General features: G+C 48.0%; 1 protein-coding gene across 2 annotated transcripts in view; it reads right to left on the reverse strand.

Annotated features, from left to right (window-relative positions):
• IL16 (interleukin 16) overlaps window positions 1-9675 on the reverse strand; it is a 71029-nt gene extending 61354 nt beyond the window's left edge. Inside the window, exon 1 of one of the 2 annotated variants that reach the window (XM_021680598.1) lies at window positions 9349-9675. In XM_021680598.1, coding sequence (XP_021536273.1) covers window positions 9349-9660 — 312 coding nt within the window. In that variant the 5' untranslated portion in view covers window positions 9661-9675. The remainder of the gene's footprint in view (window positions 1-9348) is intronic. The other variant, XM_021680597.1, reaches the window with a different exon arrangement.
• Window positions 9676-18418: the final 8743 nt, after the last annotated feature.

Genomic DNA, 18418 nt, shown 5'->3' on the forward strand with positions numbered 1-18418 from the left:
AGTGTTCCATGATTCATTGTTTGTGCATAACACCCAGTGCTCCATGCAGAATGTGCCCTCCTCAATACCCATCACCAGGCTGACCCAGCCTCCCACCCCCCTCCCCTCTAGAACCCTGTTTGTTTTTCAGAGTCCATCGTCTCTCATGGTTCGTCTCCCCCTCCGATTTCCCCCGCTTCATTCTTCCCCTCCCGCTACCTTCTTCTTCTTTTTTTTTTTCTTAACATATATTGCATTATTTGTTTCAGAGGTACAGATCTGAGATTCAACAGTCTTGCACAATTCACAGCGCTTACCAGAGCACATACCCTCCCCAGTGTCTATCACCCAGTCACCCCATCCTTCCCACCCCACCCCCCACTCCAGCAACCCTCAGTTTGTTTCCTGAGATTAAGAATTCCTCATATCAGTGAGATCATATGATACATGTCTTTCTCTGTTTGACTTATTTCACTCAACATAATACCCTCCAGTTCCATCCACGTCGTTGCAAATGGCAAGATCTCATTCCTTTTGATGGCTGCATAATATTCCATTGTATATATATACCACCTCTTCTTTATCCATTCATCTGTTGATGGACATCTTGGCTCTTTCCACAGTTTGGCTATTGTGGACATTGCTGCTATAAACATCGGGGTGCACGTACCCCTTCGGATCCCTACTTTTGTATCTTTGGGGTAAATACCCAGTAGTGCAATTGCTGGATCATATGGTAGCTCTATTTTCAACTTTTTGAGGAACCTCCATACAGTTTTCCAGAGTGGCTATGCAGCCATTCTTTCCACAAATATTTCTAGAACTATTGTTAAGTGCCAGTTCCCAATCCCAACCAGTACCATAAAAGGGCTGCCAGCTCCGAAGAGAGTAAATATAGTGCTTGAGGCCTATGTGGTGACCTGCTAATATCTAGCTGGAGAGAAAGTAAGAAACCAATGAGGTAGGAGGCATCAGATTGCACCCAGGGGAGCTTGGGCCCCAACCCCATGTCTCCCCTTTGTCTATCCTGCGAGGGCAAATCACACCCCTGGGGTGCACAGCCCTAGGCTGCAGGGATGCCAGGGGGCTGTTTGACAGGGCAGGTGTCCGCACTGGACCGTGCCCGAGCTGCAGGACAGAGGGGACTGTGGCCAGTGGTCAAGAGCCAGGAAATGGCTCTCCCCTGTGTCACCCCACTCTCGTGCAGAACCCTGAGAACTTCTCTGAACTTGACTATCCAAGTTCTTAAGAAAGGATATTTGTCAAGGCAGGAGGAAAGAACAGATTATTTTTAGACATATGTGACCTTGATCTGTGACTTTTAAATACTTAGACATTCGGCATGTCGAGCTCCATCTGAACCCTGGCCCCGTCCTGCCTGTGTTAGAGGCAGGTCCGCTTCCAGCAGAAGGACGGTGATGCTGGGACAGACACAGAAGTGCGGGAAGCAATGAAGAAGAACGGAAAGGGTAAACATGGAAATTAACGTAAATGAATACTGACTGGACAGAACAATAATACGGATCTATTCTTGGGATTTACATATAAATAGAATTAAAATGCATGAGAAAATATCAAAAACGTGGGCAGGTACAAATGGAGTTGTGTGTTCTAAGGTCTTAGTATTGTCTGAGAACTGATCCAAGTGCTAATTTATATGAGACTCGAATACATTCAGGATTGTGTTTTATATTTTAATGATTACAAAAATAGTAAAAAAAAAATGTATAACTAACAAGCCAATTGAAGGGGAAATGGAGTAGTAAAAAATATATTAAACTAAAAGAGGGCAAGAAGAGAGAGAAAACCAAGTGTAAATCCATACCCATTATTATAAGATAAAGATTGTAAGGTGGAAGAAAATGAACTTTACGTGCTGCTTACATGAGATACTCCTTACATACATGAACCCAGGTTGATGATAAAAAAAAAGAGGAGAAAAGTAACCAAAAGACAGTAGGTTAAACTTTACTAATAGCAAATAATTTTTTAGCAAAAATTATCACTAGACAAAAGATGGAGATTTGTAGGTTATAAAGGTGATAATACACCAGGAAAATATTTTTTTTAATTCTAAATGTCTATGCACATAAAATATACCTTCAAAATGTATAAAGAAAAAATTGACAGAACTAAAAGGAAAAACAGATCCCCAATCATAACCAGAGACTTTAACACACTGCTCTCAGTAACTAATAGAGGAATAGGATCGGTAAAGAGAAAAAGATCTGGATAATATGGTTATTGAACTTGATCTAAGAGACACACATAGAACATTGCATCCCACAACAACATATATATTCTATCTCAACATATTTCCATTGTTAAACTTATTCACAATACACTCTCTTCTCTGACTATAGAATAATCAATCTAGGAACCAAGATAGAGACAGAAACTAGGAATTCCCCAACTGCCTGAAAATTAAACAATACATTTCTAAATAAACCAAGGGTCACCCAAGAAATCACAATAGAACACCTATACCATCTAAAATAATGAAAATATGGAATATCAAAATTTATGGATGAAGCCACTAAACTTAGAAGGACATTCATAGCCTTAAATTAGAGAAAAATAAAAAGCTGAAGATCAGTTATCCAAGCTGCCATCTCAAAAAGCTAGAAAAAAAAGAACAAAACATTGGACGTGAAGAAGGGAGAAGAAACGAATAATAAGGATAAGAGCAGAGGTTAATTAGACAGAACCCACAGAACAGAGAAATCCAGCAAAATGAAAAATCCCAACAGCATAACCAAGTCTAGTTTGAAGAACAAAGCTGGAGGACTTACCAGATATCAAAAAAATACTCTAAAACTATCATAATTAAAACTGTGTGATATTAGCGCAAAGGAAAAGAAAGACTAATGGATCATAATGAGAGAACAGAAAGACAGAGATAGACACATGATAGATACATAAATAGTTACATAGATAGATGACAGATATGGTGACTTTTTTATGATAACACCGTCCTGTAGGGGAGCCTGGGCAGGCTCATCAAAAAATCGTGCCGGATCAATTAGATATCCATACGGGGGAAAATGTTTAAATATATATTTCACAATGTATACAAAATCGACTTGGCAAGAATTAAAGATCCAAATGTGAAAGATAAAACAACACAGCTTCTAGGAGAAACGTGGGAAAATGTCTTTGTGAGTTTGCGGCAGACAATGACTTCTTTAAAAGGATCCCGTCGTCCCGCCCCCTGGGAGACCCAGACAGCCAGGAGCAATCTGGCTTGGTTTTTCAATACTTGATTTGTCTTATGAACTATTAAACTCATAAAACTATAAAATAAAAAAATAAAAATAAAAATATTCCGGCTGCGAAACACAAATCCAACAACAATGAGGTATCATCTCACACCTGTCAGGATGGCTAAAATCAACAACACAGGAAACGAGTGTTGGCGAGGATGTGGAGACAAAGGGACCCTCGTGCACTGTTGGTGGGAATGCAAGCTGCTGCAGCCACTGCGGAAAACAGTGTGGAGGTGCCTCGAACGATTAAAAATAGAACCACCCTACGATCCAGCAATTACACTACTGGGTGTTTACCCCCAAAATATAAAAATACTGATTAAAGGGATACATGTACCCCAACGTGTACAGCAGCATTATCTACAATAACGAAGATATGGAAAGAGCCCACATGACCATCGATAGATGAATGGATAAAGAAGATGTGGTATATACATACAATGGAATATTACTCAGCCATAAAAATGAATAAAATCTTTCCATTTGCAACAACATGAATGGAGCTAGAGAGTATTATGCAAAGCGAAATAAGTCAGTCAGAGAAAGACAAATACCATATGATTTCACTCATATGTGGAATTTTAGAAACAAATGAGCATAGGGTAGAAAGAGAGACAAACCAAGAAACAGACTCTTAACTCTAGAGAACACACTGCTGGTCACCCGTGGGGAGGAGGGGGCGTGGGGGAAAAGGTGATGGGGATTGAGGAGGGCACCTGTCGTGATGAGCACTGGGTGATATATGGAAGTGTTGAATCACCATATTGTACACCTGAATCTAATATTACATTGTATGTGAACGATACTGGAATTAAAATATTTAAAAATAATAATTAAAAAAATAAAACTGGGCACCTGGGTGGCTCAGTCGGTTAAGCATCTGCCTTCAGCTCTGGTCATGATCCCAGGGTCCTGGGATCGAGTCCCACAGCCGCCTCCCTGCTCAGCGGGGAGTCTGCTTCTCCCTCTACCCCTCCCCCCTGCTCGTGATCTCTCTCTCACATGCTCTCTCTCTCTCTCTCTCAAATAAATAAATAAAATCTTTTAAAAAATGTGTTAAAAAAATAAAAGTAAAAGGATCTCTTTGTACATCTGGAGCCAGGCTTGCACTGTGGGATGCCGACACGTCTCCCTCCCTCCACCCCCACCTCCACCCCCTGCCTTTGCCCCCCTCATCCTACCTGCACACCCACGGCTCTGGCTCCCGCAGAGCGCTACCGAGTCCTTCATCCATGTGTGCGGAGCCTCCGGGAGGGGCGGACAGGAGGGACTTCTGTTGGACCTGAGCTCATCCTTGCATTCTGAGATCACTGAGATTTCACAGTCACATGGACCCATTCACCTCCAGGGAAGTCCTATCTGAGGAGCATAAATCTTGCTACCGTAGCTCTGGGGAAGTGAAAGACAACCTAGGAGGCTCCTTCAAGGATGTAATTCTGCTACTCATCCTCTGCATGAGACTGTCCCTAAGAAAGCTAAACAAGTTGAACATAGCTTGGAGGAGGGGACAAGGGACAGGATCCATTATGCTCACACCTGTCCCCTTCTCCAGACCACGAGCTCCCTGAGGGAAGGAACAGTATCCGATATGTTTCTTAAGCCCCAGGGGATAGAGAGCAGATGTAGCAGGTGCTTTGCCAGCATTTGGAGAATCAGAAGGAAGGAGAGAAGGGAGATAAGAGGAGGGAGGACAAGGAAGGAGGAGATGAGCACAGTCTGGGTAAAGCTTCAGTTCCACCTGCCTGAGCTTCCTTCCCTCTGGCCCCACATCCTACCTAAAGGGCATTTTAAAATACTCTTTCCATTCGAAAAAAAGACACTGGGTCTGAAGTAGCCAAGGAGTCTGTGCATTTCCTCCTTTTCAGGGTCTAGGCCTGATAAATTGAGTATTTTTGTTTGTTGGGTTAGAGTCTAATTTTCAACATTCTTCCACTTCAATTCATCCCCAGGGGCCTGGAAGTTCCCCCTGAAGAAGCCTCACCAGTGCCTTAACACAGGATGCAGGCTCGGATGCTCACTCCAGACTCTGTGCAAACCCGCTCAGCTCTGGCACATCCCCAGGAACTCATTTCCTCAGCCCCGGTCATGCCAAGCACAACACATCCAAGATGGCATTTTTTTATTTGGCTGTTTATCTAACTTCCTCTTCTTTAATTTTCATATTAGGCATTTCTAGATGAGAGACTGATGTCACGGGGCCTCTTTCCAGATTTTGTTTTGAAATCAGTGTAACCATGGTATTGCTGGAGACTGAGGAGTCCATCTGGGCCAACTGAGTCACGCCTGGGGGCAGGGCAGGGCAGGAGCTGCGGCAGGGACTAGAATGTCCCTGCGAGAAGGGGAGGGTGGGGTGTTATTCAATACTGAGGCACCCCCAGGAAGGACATTGGGACCAGCTATCACCTTTGACCCTCATGCCCTGGCACTCTTGATAGAAGACCTGCTCAGACATTGAAACCCTCACTTGCTGAGAATCCGATCCTGGGTGGTTCAAGATCACCCGTGCTCCTGAGAAGGAAAAACAAGAGCTCGTGTTGGGTTCCAAGCTGGCCACAGTAGCCCTCCTGTCCTTCCCGGGCCATCCTTGCCCCCAGCGTGACTTAACTGTGCCCATTACCCCTTCCCCGCCTCCGAGCCTCCGTTCCTGCCCCTCCGCCTGCTCACACCACTCCCTGTGATCTGGACTCCTTGACCTGGATATCCTGCAGTCAACAGGCGCCTCCTCCAGGGTGCCTTTCGGCAGATAGAGCTGCATATCCCCCAGTGTTCCCAGACCTCCTCTTACATGTCTGCACCCACACCCTGAAACGGGAGAGATGTGCGCTGTCCCCATCTCCACGAGCACCGCAGAAGCTACAACTCTTCATGCTCCGGACACATTGGAGGTGCTCAGGAAATGCTACTGGATTCATTACTTTATCACTCCACAACAGTCAGTGTCCCCCTCCTAAACCGGAAATAGTGATGATAATGCTAAGTAAGGAATTACTATGTGCACTGTACTTATGTAAATACTTATCACTTAATCCTGATAAAAACCCCTGTGAGCTAAACAATATTGTTCACATTCTCCATTTAATCGGTGAGAAAATGGAGGCATGGGGAAGTAACGTGAATTTCTGGGATGGTACAGCTACCAGATGGAAAAGTTGGACTCAAACCCAAGCAGTCAGACCAATGAGCCCACACCCCCTAAACCCTGTGCGATATGGCACGCCGCCCCCCAAAATACTGATGCAGCCGTGACTACCTTCCTCCCGAGGTTTTGGGGAGACAATAAGAGCTGCGGATACATTATTTAAACCATGAAAGTATGATGCACCTGTGCATCATGGAGACCAAAGAGGTGAAGCCTGTCTGACTCCTGGCCAGTTTCCTCCCCTTCATCTGGCTCTCCCCCATCATCCAGCCTCCTGGCACTGGACAGGTGCCATCTACAGAGCTCCAGACACACACAGAAGTCCTCAGTGCCTCCTCACCTCCATGTCTTCGCGTATGCAGCTCCTTCCACCTGGGATTCCCCGCCACCCACCCCTGCTGAGCCGAACCCCGGGTCCTTCGGGGAACATCTCCTCGGTTCCTGATCATGTGTCCAGCCCGGAGTGTTTCCCACCTCAACACAGAGCGTCCACTTTCCCGGGGTTGCTCAAGTCAAAACCGGAGTGAAGCCTGCTGCCGCCCATCTCCTCACAAGACAAATCCGGACAACAAATGCCCTGGGTTTGCTTTGAAAATAAATCTACTCTGACCATTCTCAGTGCGACTACCGCCGTCTTAGAGCCCCATCACCTCCGGCCAGGGTTATTGCCAAAGCCCTAGCTGGTCCCCCACGTTGCACTCTCCCCTCAGTAGCCAGAGTGCTCCCCTGCTGGGCTGGGCCACTCCACTGCTCGCTCAGTCTCCCATCCTTCTTAGAACAAAATTCCAAGCGTGCCCCGGCTACCACCCAGCTTCACCTTCTGCCGCCCTCCCCTGTCCAAAATCCCCCAGGCACACTCTTCCCCTTGCCGCTGCAAATCACTCATTTCTTCATGTCTTTGCACATGCTGTTCCTGCTGCCTGGAATGCTCTTCCCCATCTGAAACATTCAGAGGACTCACTGGTCCACCTCCTTCAGGTCGCTGCTCAAATGTCCCTTCTTCAGAGAAGCCTTCACGATCACCTTCCCAAAAAGGACAGTGAACTCTCCCCTCATCACTCTCTATCCTCTTTTGCTGCCTAAGATTTTTTCAGAGCCCTTCACTGTTTAATGTCATATCACATATGAGGTGTTCATAGTTGTTCCCCCACCAGAATAAGAGTTGTGAGAGGACAGGGACTGGGTCTGTATGGCCCACAGGTCGGTACTCTGCAAACACTCACTGAATGTACTGATATCCAATGCCAGAGATGCGCTCCCTCTTTGTGAGCCTCCGACAGCCCTTCGGAGTGTATTCTCTACTCCACTTCAGACAAGATCCTTGAGGGCAGGGATCCTTCCTGAGCATAACAGGTGCTCAGGAAACACTTGCGCAATTAAATAGAAGCAAGTGAATGATTCATTCTGGGTGTCTGTTGGAATCTCCAAATGGTTTTTGAATCTCATTTATCTGAGCTCTAACCTGGACAACGTGATCTCCTCATCAATAAATTTGACTCTCAGCTGGTGGGTTGTATACTAGTCACATCATTCACGGCAAACCAGGAGCCTGGCCAGGCTCCCCCAAACCCACTGGGATGCTGGTCCCTCCTTCTGTCCTACTGGGTGAGCTCAGGTCATACCAACAGAAGTCACATCGTGGGTGATGTAGTAACCCGGGCTGGGTGAGGCCCTTGCGGAAGCTGCTTGTGTCTGGAGATCACCGGGGCTATCCCCTCTCTGGGGCCTGACCTGCTAACCTGCTGTATAATGTTCCATGATAGTGTTTATTGTACACATGTTAAACAGTGGTTTTCCCCTGCAAGGAAGCAAGTTGTGCAAAGGTCCCGGATCCCCTCCACTGGGACTGGAATGCCTTCCCCACTTGCTGTTGACAATCGTGTGACCGTGCCGATAAGGGGTGGAACAAACCCTTCCCGCTGGCCTGTCGTGGGGTAAGCTGCACGACCTCCAAGGTTCTGGGCTGCTTGGACCCTTGAGAAACCCCACCTTGGATGGAGGGCTGAAGGCTCAGTACTCAATTGAGAATAATTCAAGAGTAAAATACTTGAGTCAGCCTCTGTCCCCTGGTGCCTTGCAATCTCCATCTCGTTGTGATAACACAACTTGAAATATGGTCTAGTGGAAGAGAGGGCATTCTGAATTTTGGTAGGTCTCCAACCACTACCTAGCTTCCCTCACTCCCTCACCACGGCTCCTCTTATCAGCTCCAGCACTCACACCCATGTGGGAACTGGCAGGGGCGTCCTGTCCTGTCCGGTGGCAGGAGGCTGGATGATGGGGGAGAGCCAGATGAAGAGGAGGAAACTGGCCAGGAGTCAGACGGTCATAATGTGATATGACATTAAACAGTGAAGGGCTCTGAAAAAATCTTAGGCAGCAAAAGAGGATAGAGAGTGATGAGGGGAGAGTTCACTGTCCTTTTTGGGAAGGTGATCGTGAAGGCTTCTCTGAAGAAGGGACATTTGAGCAGCAACCCGAAGGAGGTGGACCAGTGAGTCCTCTGAACGTTTCAGATGGGGAAGAGCATTCCAGGCAGCAAGATCAAACACACTGATCCTCCATCCCTGCCCTGAGTGACAAAAGGTCTGCTACTCGCCCAGGCCCCGTAAGTCAGTGACCTGAGCTGCGAGGGTATGCCAGAGAGTGCCTGCCTGAGATGAGAACCTGCCAGTATACTGACCATCGCCCTTCACATTTTCCAGCAGGGATCCAGGCTCAGTTTACCTCCCACCACCACAGCATCTCACTGAGTCTCTCAAGTGAGAAGGTTAACTGAGCCTGATTCACTACCATGCTCATTATTGTCATTCCCATGATCCCTGCCTCAACTTCTTCCTTGCTTTTGCTCAGAATTAGAACTCTGTGCCTTCCTGATCTCAGAGTAAAAGGGTTCAAAGACTTTCATTCAGACCATCTGAAACCAACCACAGAGTCTTCCAACGCCACAAGTCCTGGGCATACCTTCATGAAGAATAGCCTCCTACAGCTCTTGCCTCGATCACTTGCAGCTGCTTGGAGGTGAGCCGCCTCAGAGGCCAATGCTAGATCAGGAATGCTGCTGGGCCCAGCCTCCGACGTATCCGCCAACTGCACAGACGAGTGGAAAATCCCCTCCTTGCCCCGGCCCAGGGAAACCTCAAAGGGATCGGGGTATTTCTCATCGGGGCTTGAGCTGTCATCACTGGTCTTTGCATTACAGAGCATCAGGGACCGGGAGATGGACCGGAGTTTTGTAGATTTTCTGCTCTTTCCAGAACGGCTGTGCGGGTCCATCCTCAGAGAGGAAGTAAGGCTGCCCTTCTTCTTCTCCTGATCTGTGGCCCTTGGGTGGCGGGTGGTGACCGGACTGGGCTTGGCCACCACCTCGTGGGTCCCTGGAGGAAAGAGGAAGCAGAAAGAAGCAGTGTGACTTGCTACTGACAAGTGGAGCAGGACAAGAGGCCTGGAACAGAGCGACGGGGAGCCGGTGCCCATGAGGCAGGGCAGCCGGGGAGATCCTCCTTTGGTGGCACTGGCCTGCCCATGTGGCCCGCCACATGGGGCTCGGGGAACCCCAGTGTTTACCACCCCCTCCACTCCCAGAAGCCAGAGCTTCTCTTATCCAAACCCTCACTCTGCAGACAGGGAAACTGAGGCACGGAGAAGGGAAACGCAGACCCAAAGCCACGAAGCGCCGCGGAGTCACGGGATGTCTTTAGAGATGACAGAGGTCCGAGCTTTGTGACATCTGTGCTTCCAACAAGTTTGCAGGGGCTCCAGTCTAGGGAGCGGGTTCGGGGGGGGGAAAGGGGACGAGGATGTGCCTGCCTGTCCCCTTTCACCAGCCCCAGTGAGTCCTGTAGCATCTCCAGAGAAACCCCAGAATCCAGGAGCCCAGTCTGAGAACTGCTGCTGCCTCATCCTCCTTTCCAGATGCAAAGCCTGTGACCCGGTTTGGGAGTGTCACCCGGTGCCGACCCGTCAGGGCGATTGAGTGTACGAGACGGTAGGTCACAGCCTGGCCAGGGCCTCCCGCTCCATCAGCCGTCCCTGCCCATCCCCATCTCACAGCCTGACTGAGGGAGGACCAGCTTCACACACCGGTCAACCCCACCTCTCTGAGCCCAGCCCGCCTGGCTCGGCATCACCACGAGGCCCCTCCTTCGGCTTCAGTTCCCAGGAGGCAGGTGGCAAAGGGGTCCGTCCAGAGCTCCTGACTCCGGCCCAAGCCACAACGCAGAGCCATTGCCAGAACAGGAAACCGTGGGGCTGCCGTGTGCACAGCCAGGGTCGAATAAGGAAAAGCAGAGACCTTCCAACATTTCATTAACTAGAAGCCCTTTCAGAGCCCCCGAAAGGAGCATTTCTTCTTAAAAGAAGACTGTTTTTCAACACCTACATCACACACATTGATTGTTTTCTGTATTAGCCCTTTAATTTTATCAGTTTATTCACCATCTATAGCAACCAACAGCAATGAATGAAAAAATACTGGAAATCTCGCTCTATGTCAGGCATTGCTCTGGATGCATTAGCACAAATTAACTGGATGTCGGTCCCTTTCATCAAGCCACCCTCTTCCCAGTATCTCAAATCCTGTACTCTATGTCCTTCCATCTGAAGTAAGGGAGAACCCTCCGCCTTTGCTGAGCCCCATGCCTGGCTGCAGGGTGCCGAGCCCTGCAGAGGACACCCCCACCCCCGAGTGCAGGGGACACCCCCACCCCCGAGCAGACTGCTGCCATGGGACACCCGTGGCCGCCCCCCGGGTCCCCCCGGCTCTGGCCAACAGTTACACGGTGTTTCCATAGTTAGCCTGATCGTACATTCTCAACAACGACAATCTCAAAACTTTCCCTTCTTAGAAACTAGATTCCCCTCCCTTGCCATCATAGACAATGTCTCCTCCTGCTTCATGCAAATGCAGAAGCTGTCAGAGAGCAATCCTCCGGCTTTCTACCATCGAATTTGCACATGCGTTTGCCATCCACACATACTCTCCACACCCTTGGTAGTGGAACGCCCGCCCTCCCATTGAGGCTGGGCCCTCCCCCCATCCCCATCTGTTCTCTGGCTCCCACTCCTCCAGAGTGTTGATGCACAGCAACAACAAAATAATAATTGCTAATATGTATCCAGAGCCTGTGGTATACCAGGCACTGCTCTGATTGCTTTTACTGTTTCATCCTCACAAAAATCTACTGTAGGCTCCATCAGTATCCTCAGTTTACAAAAAGGATCACCGAAGCACAGAGAGGTTACGTCACTTTCTCGAGATCTCACAGCTAGGGCTCGGTGACAGCAGGAATTAAACCAGGCAGCGTGACTCTGGAGCCTACTCTCTTCCACGACTTCACGCTGACACTGATTATCATCCCTCTCACGGGCAGGTCACCTACTCTCTCCTCCGCACCGGGTCTCCAGCAACAGGGTGGAAACATACTCAGATCACTTCTGTTTTTTAAAAACCATGTGTCGAGGGGCGCCAGGGTGGCTCAGTCAGTTCTTGATTTCGGCTCAGGTCGCGATCTCAAGGTCCAGAGATCGATCCCCGCGTTGGGCTCTGCGCTGGGCGTGGAGCCTGCTTGAGATTCTCTCTCTCCCTCTGCCCCTCCCCCCGACGATCTGCTCACGGGCAAACGCTCTCTCCCTCCAAAAAAAAAAAAAAAAAACACACAACTATGTGTCAACTCCACATCCTCCTTTTGTTATCCGCCTCTCTCTTATCCTCTTCATCTCTTCCCTTTTTCCCTTTGTCTTTTATTACAGTGAGAATTCTTCACACGAGGTCTATCATCTTAACACAGTTTTAAGTACGCACACAGCACTGTTATCCTTGGCACCGTGTTGACAACGGACCGTTATTCCTGCTTATCTTCTTGAACAAGTACTTCACACCCTGCACTTTCTCTCCTCATGCTCACCTCCCCTTCCAGCCACAGCCCACAGTCTGTTTCTTTCCCCTGAAACCACTGAAACTCTCATTTTATCACTTCTGCATTTTATGTGCCCCTAAGTCATGAACCGGGCCCAGCGGGCACAGTCTGCTTGCCAAGAAACTGCCTTGTTTTGAGAGGATTTGTTAAAACCAGACATGCAATGCTCAGATCTATTGGCTGAAGAATACATAGAATTCAAGCTTTTTGGTGTTTTATTTTTCCCTTCTCATTACTCACCTTTACTCCAGATGCCCCCTTTCAAATCCAAATGGTAATGCTCATCATCCCCCAAACAGGAGTTCTTTTGATTCTGTCAGTTCAACTTCCCAGAACCAGTAACTCTCAATGCAAAGGTCACTATGAGTATTTATATATTTATATCCAAATTTCTCTGCATTTTGTTAACTTCATCAGGACTCTCCACAGCTCACCTGGGCCGCATGGAGAAGGGTGTGTGTGTGTGTTGCTCATAGCCAGCCCTGGTCCATCAGGCATTTGAAAAATTGAAAGATAATCAAAGTTTTGTGTTAAGATCATTCTGGCCTTGCACTGGTGCTAAATGGGGAGGGTATAAATATGGAGTTGCTGAGGGCCACTGTGTGGGAACAGCTGCTGAGAGTAAAGCCAACACAGATAGTATAGGACTCGCAGAGGTTGGGGGACAGGTAGGGAGCAAGTAGAGAGAAAGCAAGGAGGACAGAGAGAAAGAGTGAGAAGGACGAATTTAAATGATGTAATATGAGCACCTAGATCCAGCCATACCTGATGCCACACTATCTATTCACATATGCAAGCTGATAGATTTCTCTTTTTGCCTAAAAAAAAAAAGTCCTCATAGAATAGATGTTCTTCTCTCCGATGCTACTGGCACACATAACAGTAACATCCAGGGACCAAGAGGCTTTTTGAAACTGTCTTTTATCCCACCCCAAGCCTAGGAGAGGAGCCAGTCACCTGCAGTCAAAGCCTAAACTCTCCCCTCCAGTGCAGGCCTCTGTGTTCTTTTCCACCAAGCTCTGTCGCCGTCTGCCTGGATTCTTAGAAAGGAAGCCCAATCCCCCTTCCTGTTCACATACTCTCCCAGCCCACCATAGCCGTCCCAGCAAAGACGAGCTCCCTCACTGGGCATTTTCCAGGACACAAACATTTGGGGACTTTGGGACCAGGTGCAAGGCTGTGTGCTTCACTCAGCGGTGGAAAAGTTGGCTGCGTGTGGGATCTAGGAGAGCAGACGGGTCAAATTCCTCGGTGGACACTGTGCCAATCCCAGTGGACCATTTGCAGGAGTGCCTGATGAGTACCGTCAGTTTTTAAAAATAAGCTTTTCCGGAGAGAACCGTGACTTTCTGCAGCCTTGGCTCTCACGTGGGGGTGGCAGGGGCCGTGGGATGGGAGGCTGGTGATGTGCTGGGGGCAGGGGGCTAAGCCCTTTGGTGCAGAGCAAAGACAGTTTTCAAAATGAGCCTTGTTTTTAAGGAAAATGTAACAAAGGAAGGGAATAATCACAAAAGGGCTGTAGAGGAGCGGCCAGAATTGGACTTCGGTGGGAGACTATTTTTCCTCTAGGCCTGGCATAGAGGGAGAGTCGGAGAGAGAAGGGAGAGAGAATAATTGGAAACACAGTGTCTTGGTCACATGCTTCTGCTTAGCTTTGGTAATTGTGCTCAGGACATTGGAACCAGCTATGGCTCCTAATGGGCCCAAACGTCAGCAGAGCTTGGGGGCAAGCTCTGCCTTTCCCAGGGGTACAGCAGCTCTCCAAAGGTCTTCTAGGCCTGGCCAGGGTGCTTTCTGGGATTTTGCCCCAGGCTCCACGAGTGTTTGCCAGGCTCTTGTCGGTTTTTCTCTGCCCCTAGCGAGTCCTCCGCAGGACGACCTTAAGGGTCTCTTCCAGAGGCTTCCCGGGGATGCGCAGAGAAGCTTCCAGCATGGTTACGCCAATAGCACCAGCTGCTTTCACTTCCGGCAGAAAAACCCAAAGGATTTGCTTTAGCCCGGGAAACGGCTCTCCCACTCCCTGGAGGCCTTTGGCTCCCAACCACTAGCTCGCCCACCACCCCTTCCACGGAGGGCTGGGGCTGGAGGGGTGTCCCCTCACACACACGAGGCCACTGCACCCCAGAGAGGGATGAGGACTGACGCCCCATTACGGTCCTCCACGGACCTCTAGACCCACCTTGCCTGTGCTGTCATCCATATAGAAAATGCAAAGGCCAAAAGGATAAAGACAAAGGGCAAAGAAGTGGCTAGTTCCTCCTTTAAAGGAATTTAAACAACTTTTGGACTGTGCCGGGGAGCAGGGTCAGTAAGTTCGCCCGCCTGCCCTCCCTCCCTCCCTCCCTCCCTCCCTTCCTTCCTTCCTTCCTTCCCATTTGTTTCATTCAGCTCTTGTTGAAAAAGCATGACGGGTCCGTCGCAATGCTGGGCAAAGCTAACTCACTGGAGGAAAGGACACGGTTATTTCCATCTGGATAAAATACACTTAATTCACTGGAGAACGTTGAGAGGGTAAATAACCATATGGAGAACTAGCTGATAAAATGTGTTTCAAATTTCTGAATTCCCCGACAGTGTCTTATATCAAAGGCAATTTTTCAAGTTGGGTCACTTCAGCCCAGGGGGTGTTTTCTGTCTTGAACTGAGGAGGGACTCAGAGGTAAGATGAAGGGAAGATGTTTATGGTCCTTCTCTTTGGGGGCCTGTGGCTGGGACTGGTTGGGGCACAGGACCGGACAAAGACGCAGCAGATCTGGGCTGTTTCCCAGCTGGTATGTGAGCGGTTGAGTTGAAACTGGTTCTATACCCTCGTTCTCCCCCTCCTCTGGTACCTCCTGGAGGGGAGAGGCGATGTCTCCCTAATTTTGTGTCCCCAGAGCTGGGCTGGGGCTTGGCCGAATAGGGGCATAATGTTCAAGGAATGAATGAATGGGTGGGTGAGCATCTCAAAGGCCCCTTTCAACTAAGCTTTCCCACTCCAGGCTAAGGCAAACTGTGTGATGGTTAATTTTATGCGTCAGCCCAAGTGGGCTGAGGGATGCCCGGATGGCTGGTCAAACATTGTTTCAGGGTGTGTCTGTGAGAGGGTTTCCAGAAGAGATGAGCATTTGAGTGTAGACTGAGGAAAGGGTGGGCATCACCCAATCCATCATCCTTGAGGGCCTGCCTAGAACAAAGGGCAGAGGAAGGGCGAATGTGCTTGGCCCGAGCTGAGACAGACACCATATTCTCCCGCCCTGGGATGTGGGACGTCAGCACTTCCGGTTCTTGAGTCTTTGGACTCGGACTGGGGCTTACACCATTGGCTGCCCCGGTTCTCAGGGGCTGTGGGCTTGGCGTAGAGTACGCACACCCTGGTTCCCCTGGGCCTCCAGCTTGTACTTGGCAGATCGTGGGACTTCTCCATAATTGTGTGAGCCGACCCCGCAGAGTACATCTCTTTCTTTATATTTCTCTCTCCTTCTCTCTCTCTCTCATCCATCCATCTATCCATCCACCCACCCATTGGTTCTGTGGCTCTGGAGAAACACCCCCCCTAGGACCACGGAATGAAGGACTCCAGGTAGCCGGCTGACACCCCAGGGACTATGCAGCCCCAGTGGGCTGCACCTCAGAGTAGATGACCAGTCCAAGCCACCAGAAAGACATTTTGGAAACTGCTTCTCTGGAAGAGCCTAGAAGGTGTGTAAGACGCTGAGAGGCGCCCCTCACCTGGGCGGCTGCCCTTCCACACCCTGGAAGGTCATCTCGGCCGTCAACATGCAGGCACGAGTGGGGTCATCAGGATGCCCTCCCTCTGAGACAAAGGACAAAGCAGGACAGGCCTACCCCTTCAATATATAGATTCCCTCTGATGTGCTAAAGGCTGAAGATATAATTCATCTCAAGAAGTATCTGGATACATTCAAGAAAGGCACATCTACCCGTCCCTGCTCGGAAGGGATTGGCCAAGGTCACTCGTCATTAAATCCCAATGCCTGGAACCAGGGCTTCGCCCATGGGAGATGCTCAGAAAATGCTGCCACAAATGACGAGGTTTGTCACCGGGAGGAGGGACAGGCAGGAGCGCAAATACCCTGGCCGAGGGCTGAGACGCTGAGGGGACCTGTGCAGCCTCGAGCGCAGTGCACAGCCCCTTTACGGCTTAGCTGATGGCCCACGGAGTGGAGACCACGCTAACCACCGAGAAAACCAAGGGAAATACTCCCAGGAGCTGCTTAGCTGAAAGCCTGACGCAGAGCACGGACTCCCCCCCGCCCAAAAAAAGAGAAAAGAAAATTCACTCACAAAAAGCAAAATAGTGGAAACAACCTAAATGTACACCAGTGAGAGATTGTTTTAAATTTACTGTGGTCCATCACGCAGTGCGGCATTGTGCAGTCAATAACCCGGGTACAAGAAATCGCCATACGAGGTCCGCTGGACATCGCAACGCTGAGAAACTGTAAAACTGTTTCTAGAGACTAGTTCTGTTTACAAAAACGGACTCATATTAATGAACACCAGTTAATAATTTTTTGGAGGGTACGTAAAGTGCTGGGGGATGATCTTTAAAAAAAACTTTTCCTTCATACTTAATAATTCCTTCGCCTGATTTTTTTTTAACATCGTGTATCACACTTATAACCAGAAAAATAAAGGTTCCTGTTTTGAGTAACAAAACTGAAATTTATGGTTAATTTTTGCCAACAAGTAGTTCTGGTTGCCTTTACAATGATTTTTCTCGGGCTCTAAAGTATCTGGTTTAAAGTTTTATTATGATTGCCTGGGATTTACAGATGAACTTAGGGAGAAAGTCTTCCCATCTGAGAACATTTCTTAATTTTTTAAAATTTTCTTTTCAATCAAATTTTATATTCTTCATTTAGGTTCTAAATATCTCTAATTACATTTATTTCCCAGTGCTTTTATTTCTATTTTGAATGGAACCATTTGTAAAATATATTTTCTAGTTGGGGATTGCTTATACGTAAGTAAGTCACAGGTTTTGCACATTTATCTCATAATTGGCAACCTTGTAGATCTCTCATATTCCCTCATACCCTAGCTACTCAATAGCTTCTCTTGAGTTTCCAACTGATTCCAACTGAATGTTAAAAAATTTCCTTCATTTAGGAGCGCCTGGGTGGCTCAGTTGGTTAAGCGTCTGCCTTTGGCTCAGGTCATGATCTCGGGGTCCTGGGATCAAGTCCCGTGTTGGGCTCCTTGCTCAGTGGGGGCGGGGGGTCTGCTTCTCCCTCTCCTGCTCTCTCTCAAATAAATAAATAAAATCTTTTTAAAAATTTATTTCATTTAAAAATACATATACTACTGATTTCATTTTATTTTTTAATATCACTGAAGTTTCCAGAACATTAGTGAACAATGACACATAGAGACATTCCACGTCTTTTTCTAGACAGTGACGAAAATCCCTGCAAGCATTTTATGGTAAGTAAGATCCTGACTGCTGTATCAAGATAAGATTATTTTTTATTATGTTAAGGAAATATTCTACTAATTGTAACTTGGGAAGCATTTTCACCAAGAATGGGTGTTGTTTATTAAAAGCTGTCTCAGCTCCTTGGCATGCTCATATATCTTTCCTCTTCCGATTTGTCTGTGGCTGGCTTTCCTAAGGCTGGGCCACCCGCATTTTGGTGTTCTTTCAAGTCTCATTGGCTCACAATGAGCGATTCTTTTATTGAACACCTGGACTCGCTTTGCCCCTATTTTGTTTGGGACTTTAGTATCTATATCCACAAATAGAAACAGCCCATCATCATCCCGTGTCGTGCCGGTGTTATAAAAGATATGGGAAGCCGACATCCCTTCCTACCTTCCGAAATAGTTAGGATAGTTTAAAATACATCTAGTAAAAGCTTGAAATAATTTTTCCGTAAAATCATCTGGTCCCGGCACCACTTTTGAGGTGGTTCTTTGAAACTCTCCTTGGTTATTGGACCACTCGATTTTTTTTTTAATTTTTTTATTCTTATGTTAATCCCCATACATTACATCATTAGTTTTAGATGTAGTGTTCCATGATTCATTGTTTGTGCATAACAGCCAGTGCTCCATGCAGAATGTGCCCTCCTCAATACACATCATCAGGCTAACCCATCCTCCCCTCCCCC

This window comes from Neomonachus schauinslandi, chromosome 9 (genome assembly GCF_002201575.2).
Source record: "Neomonachus schauinslandi chromosome 9, ASM220157v2, whole genome shotgun sequence".
NCBI lineage: Eukaryota > Metazoa > Chordata > Mammalia > Carnivora > Phocidae > Neomonachus > Neomonachus schauinslandi.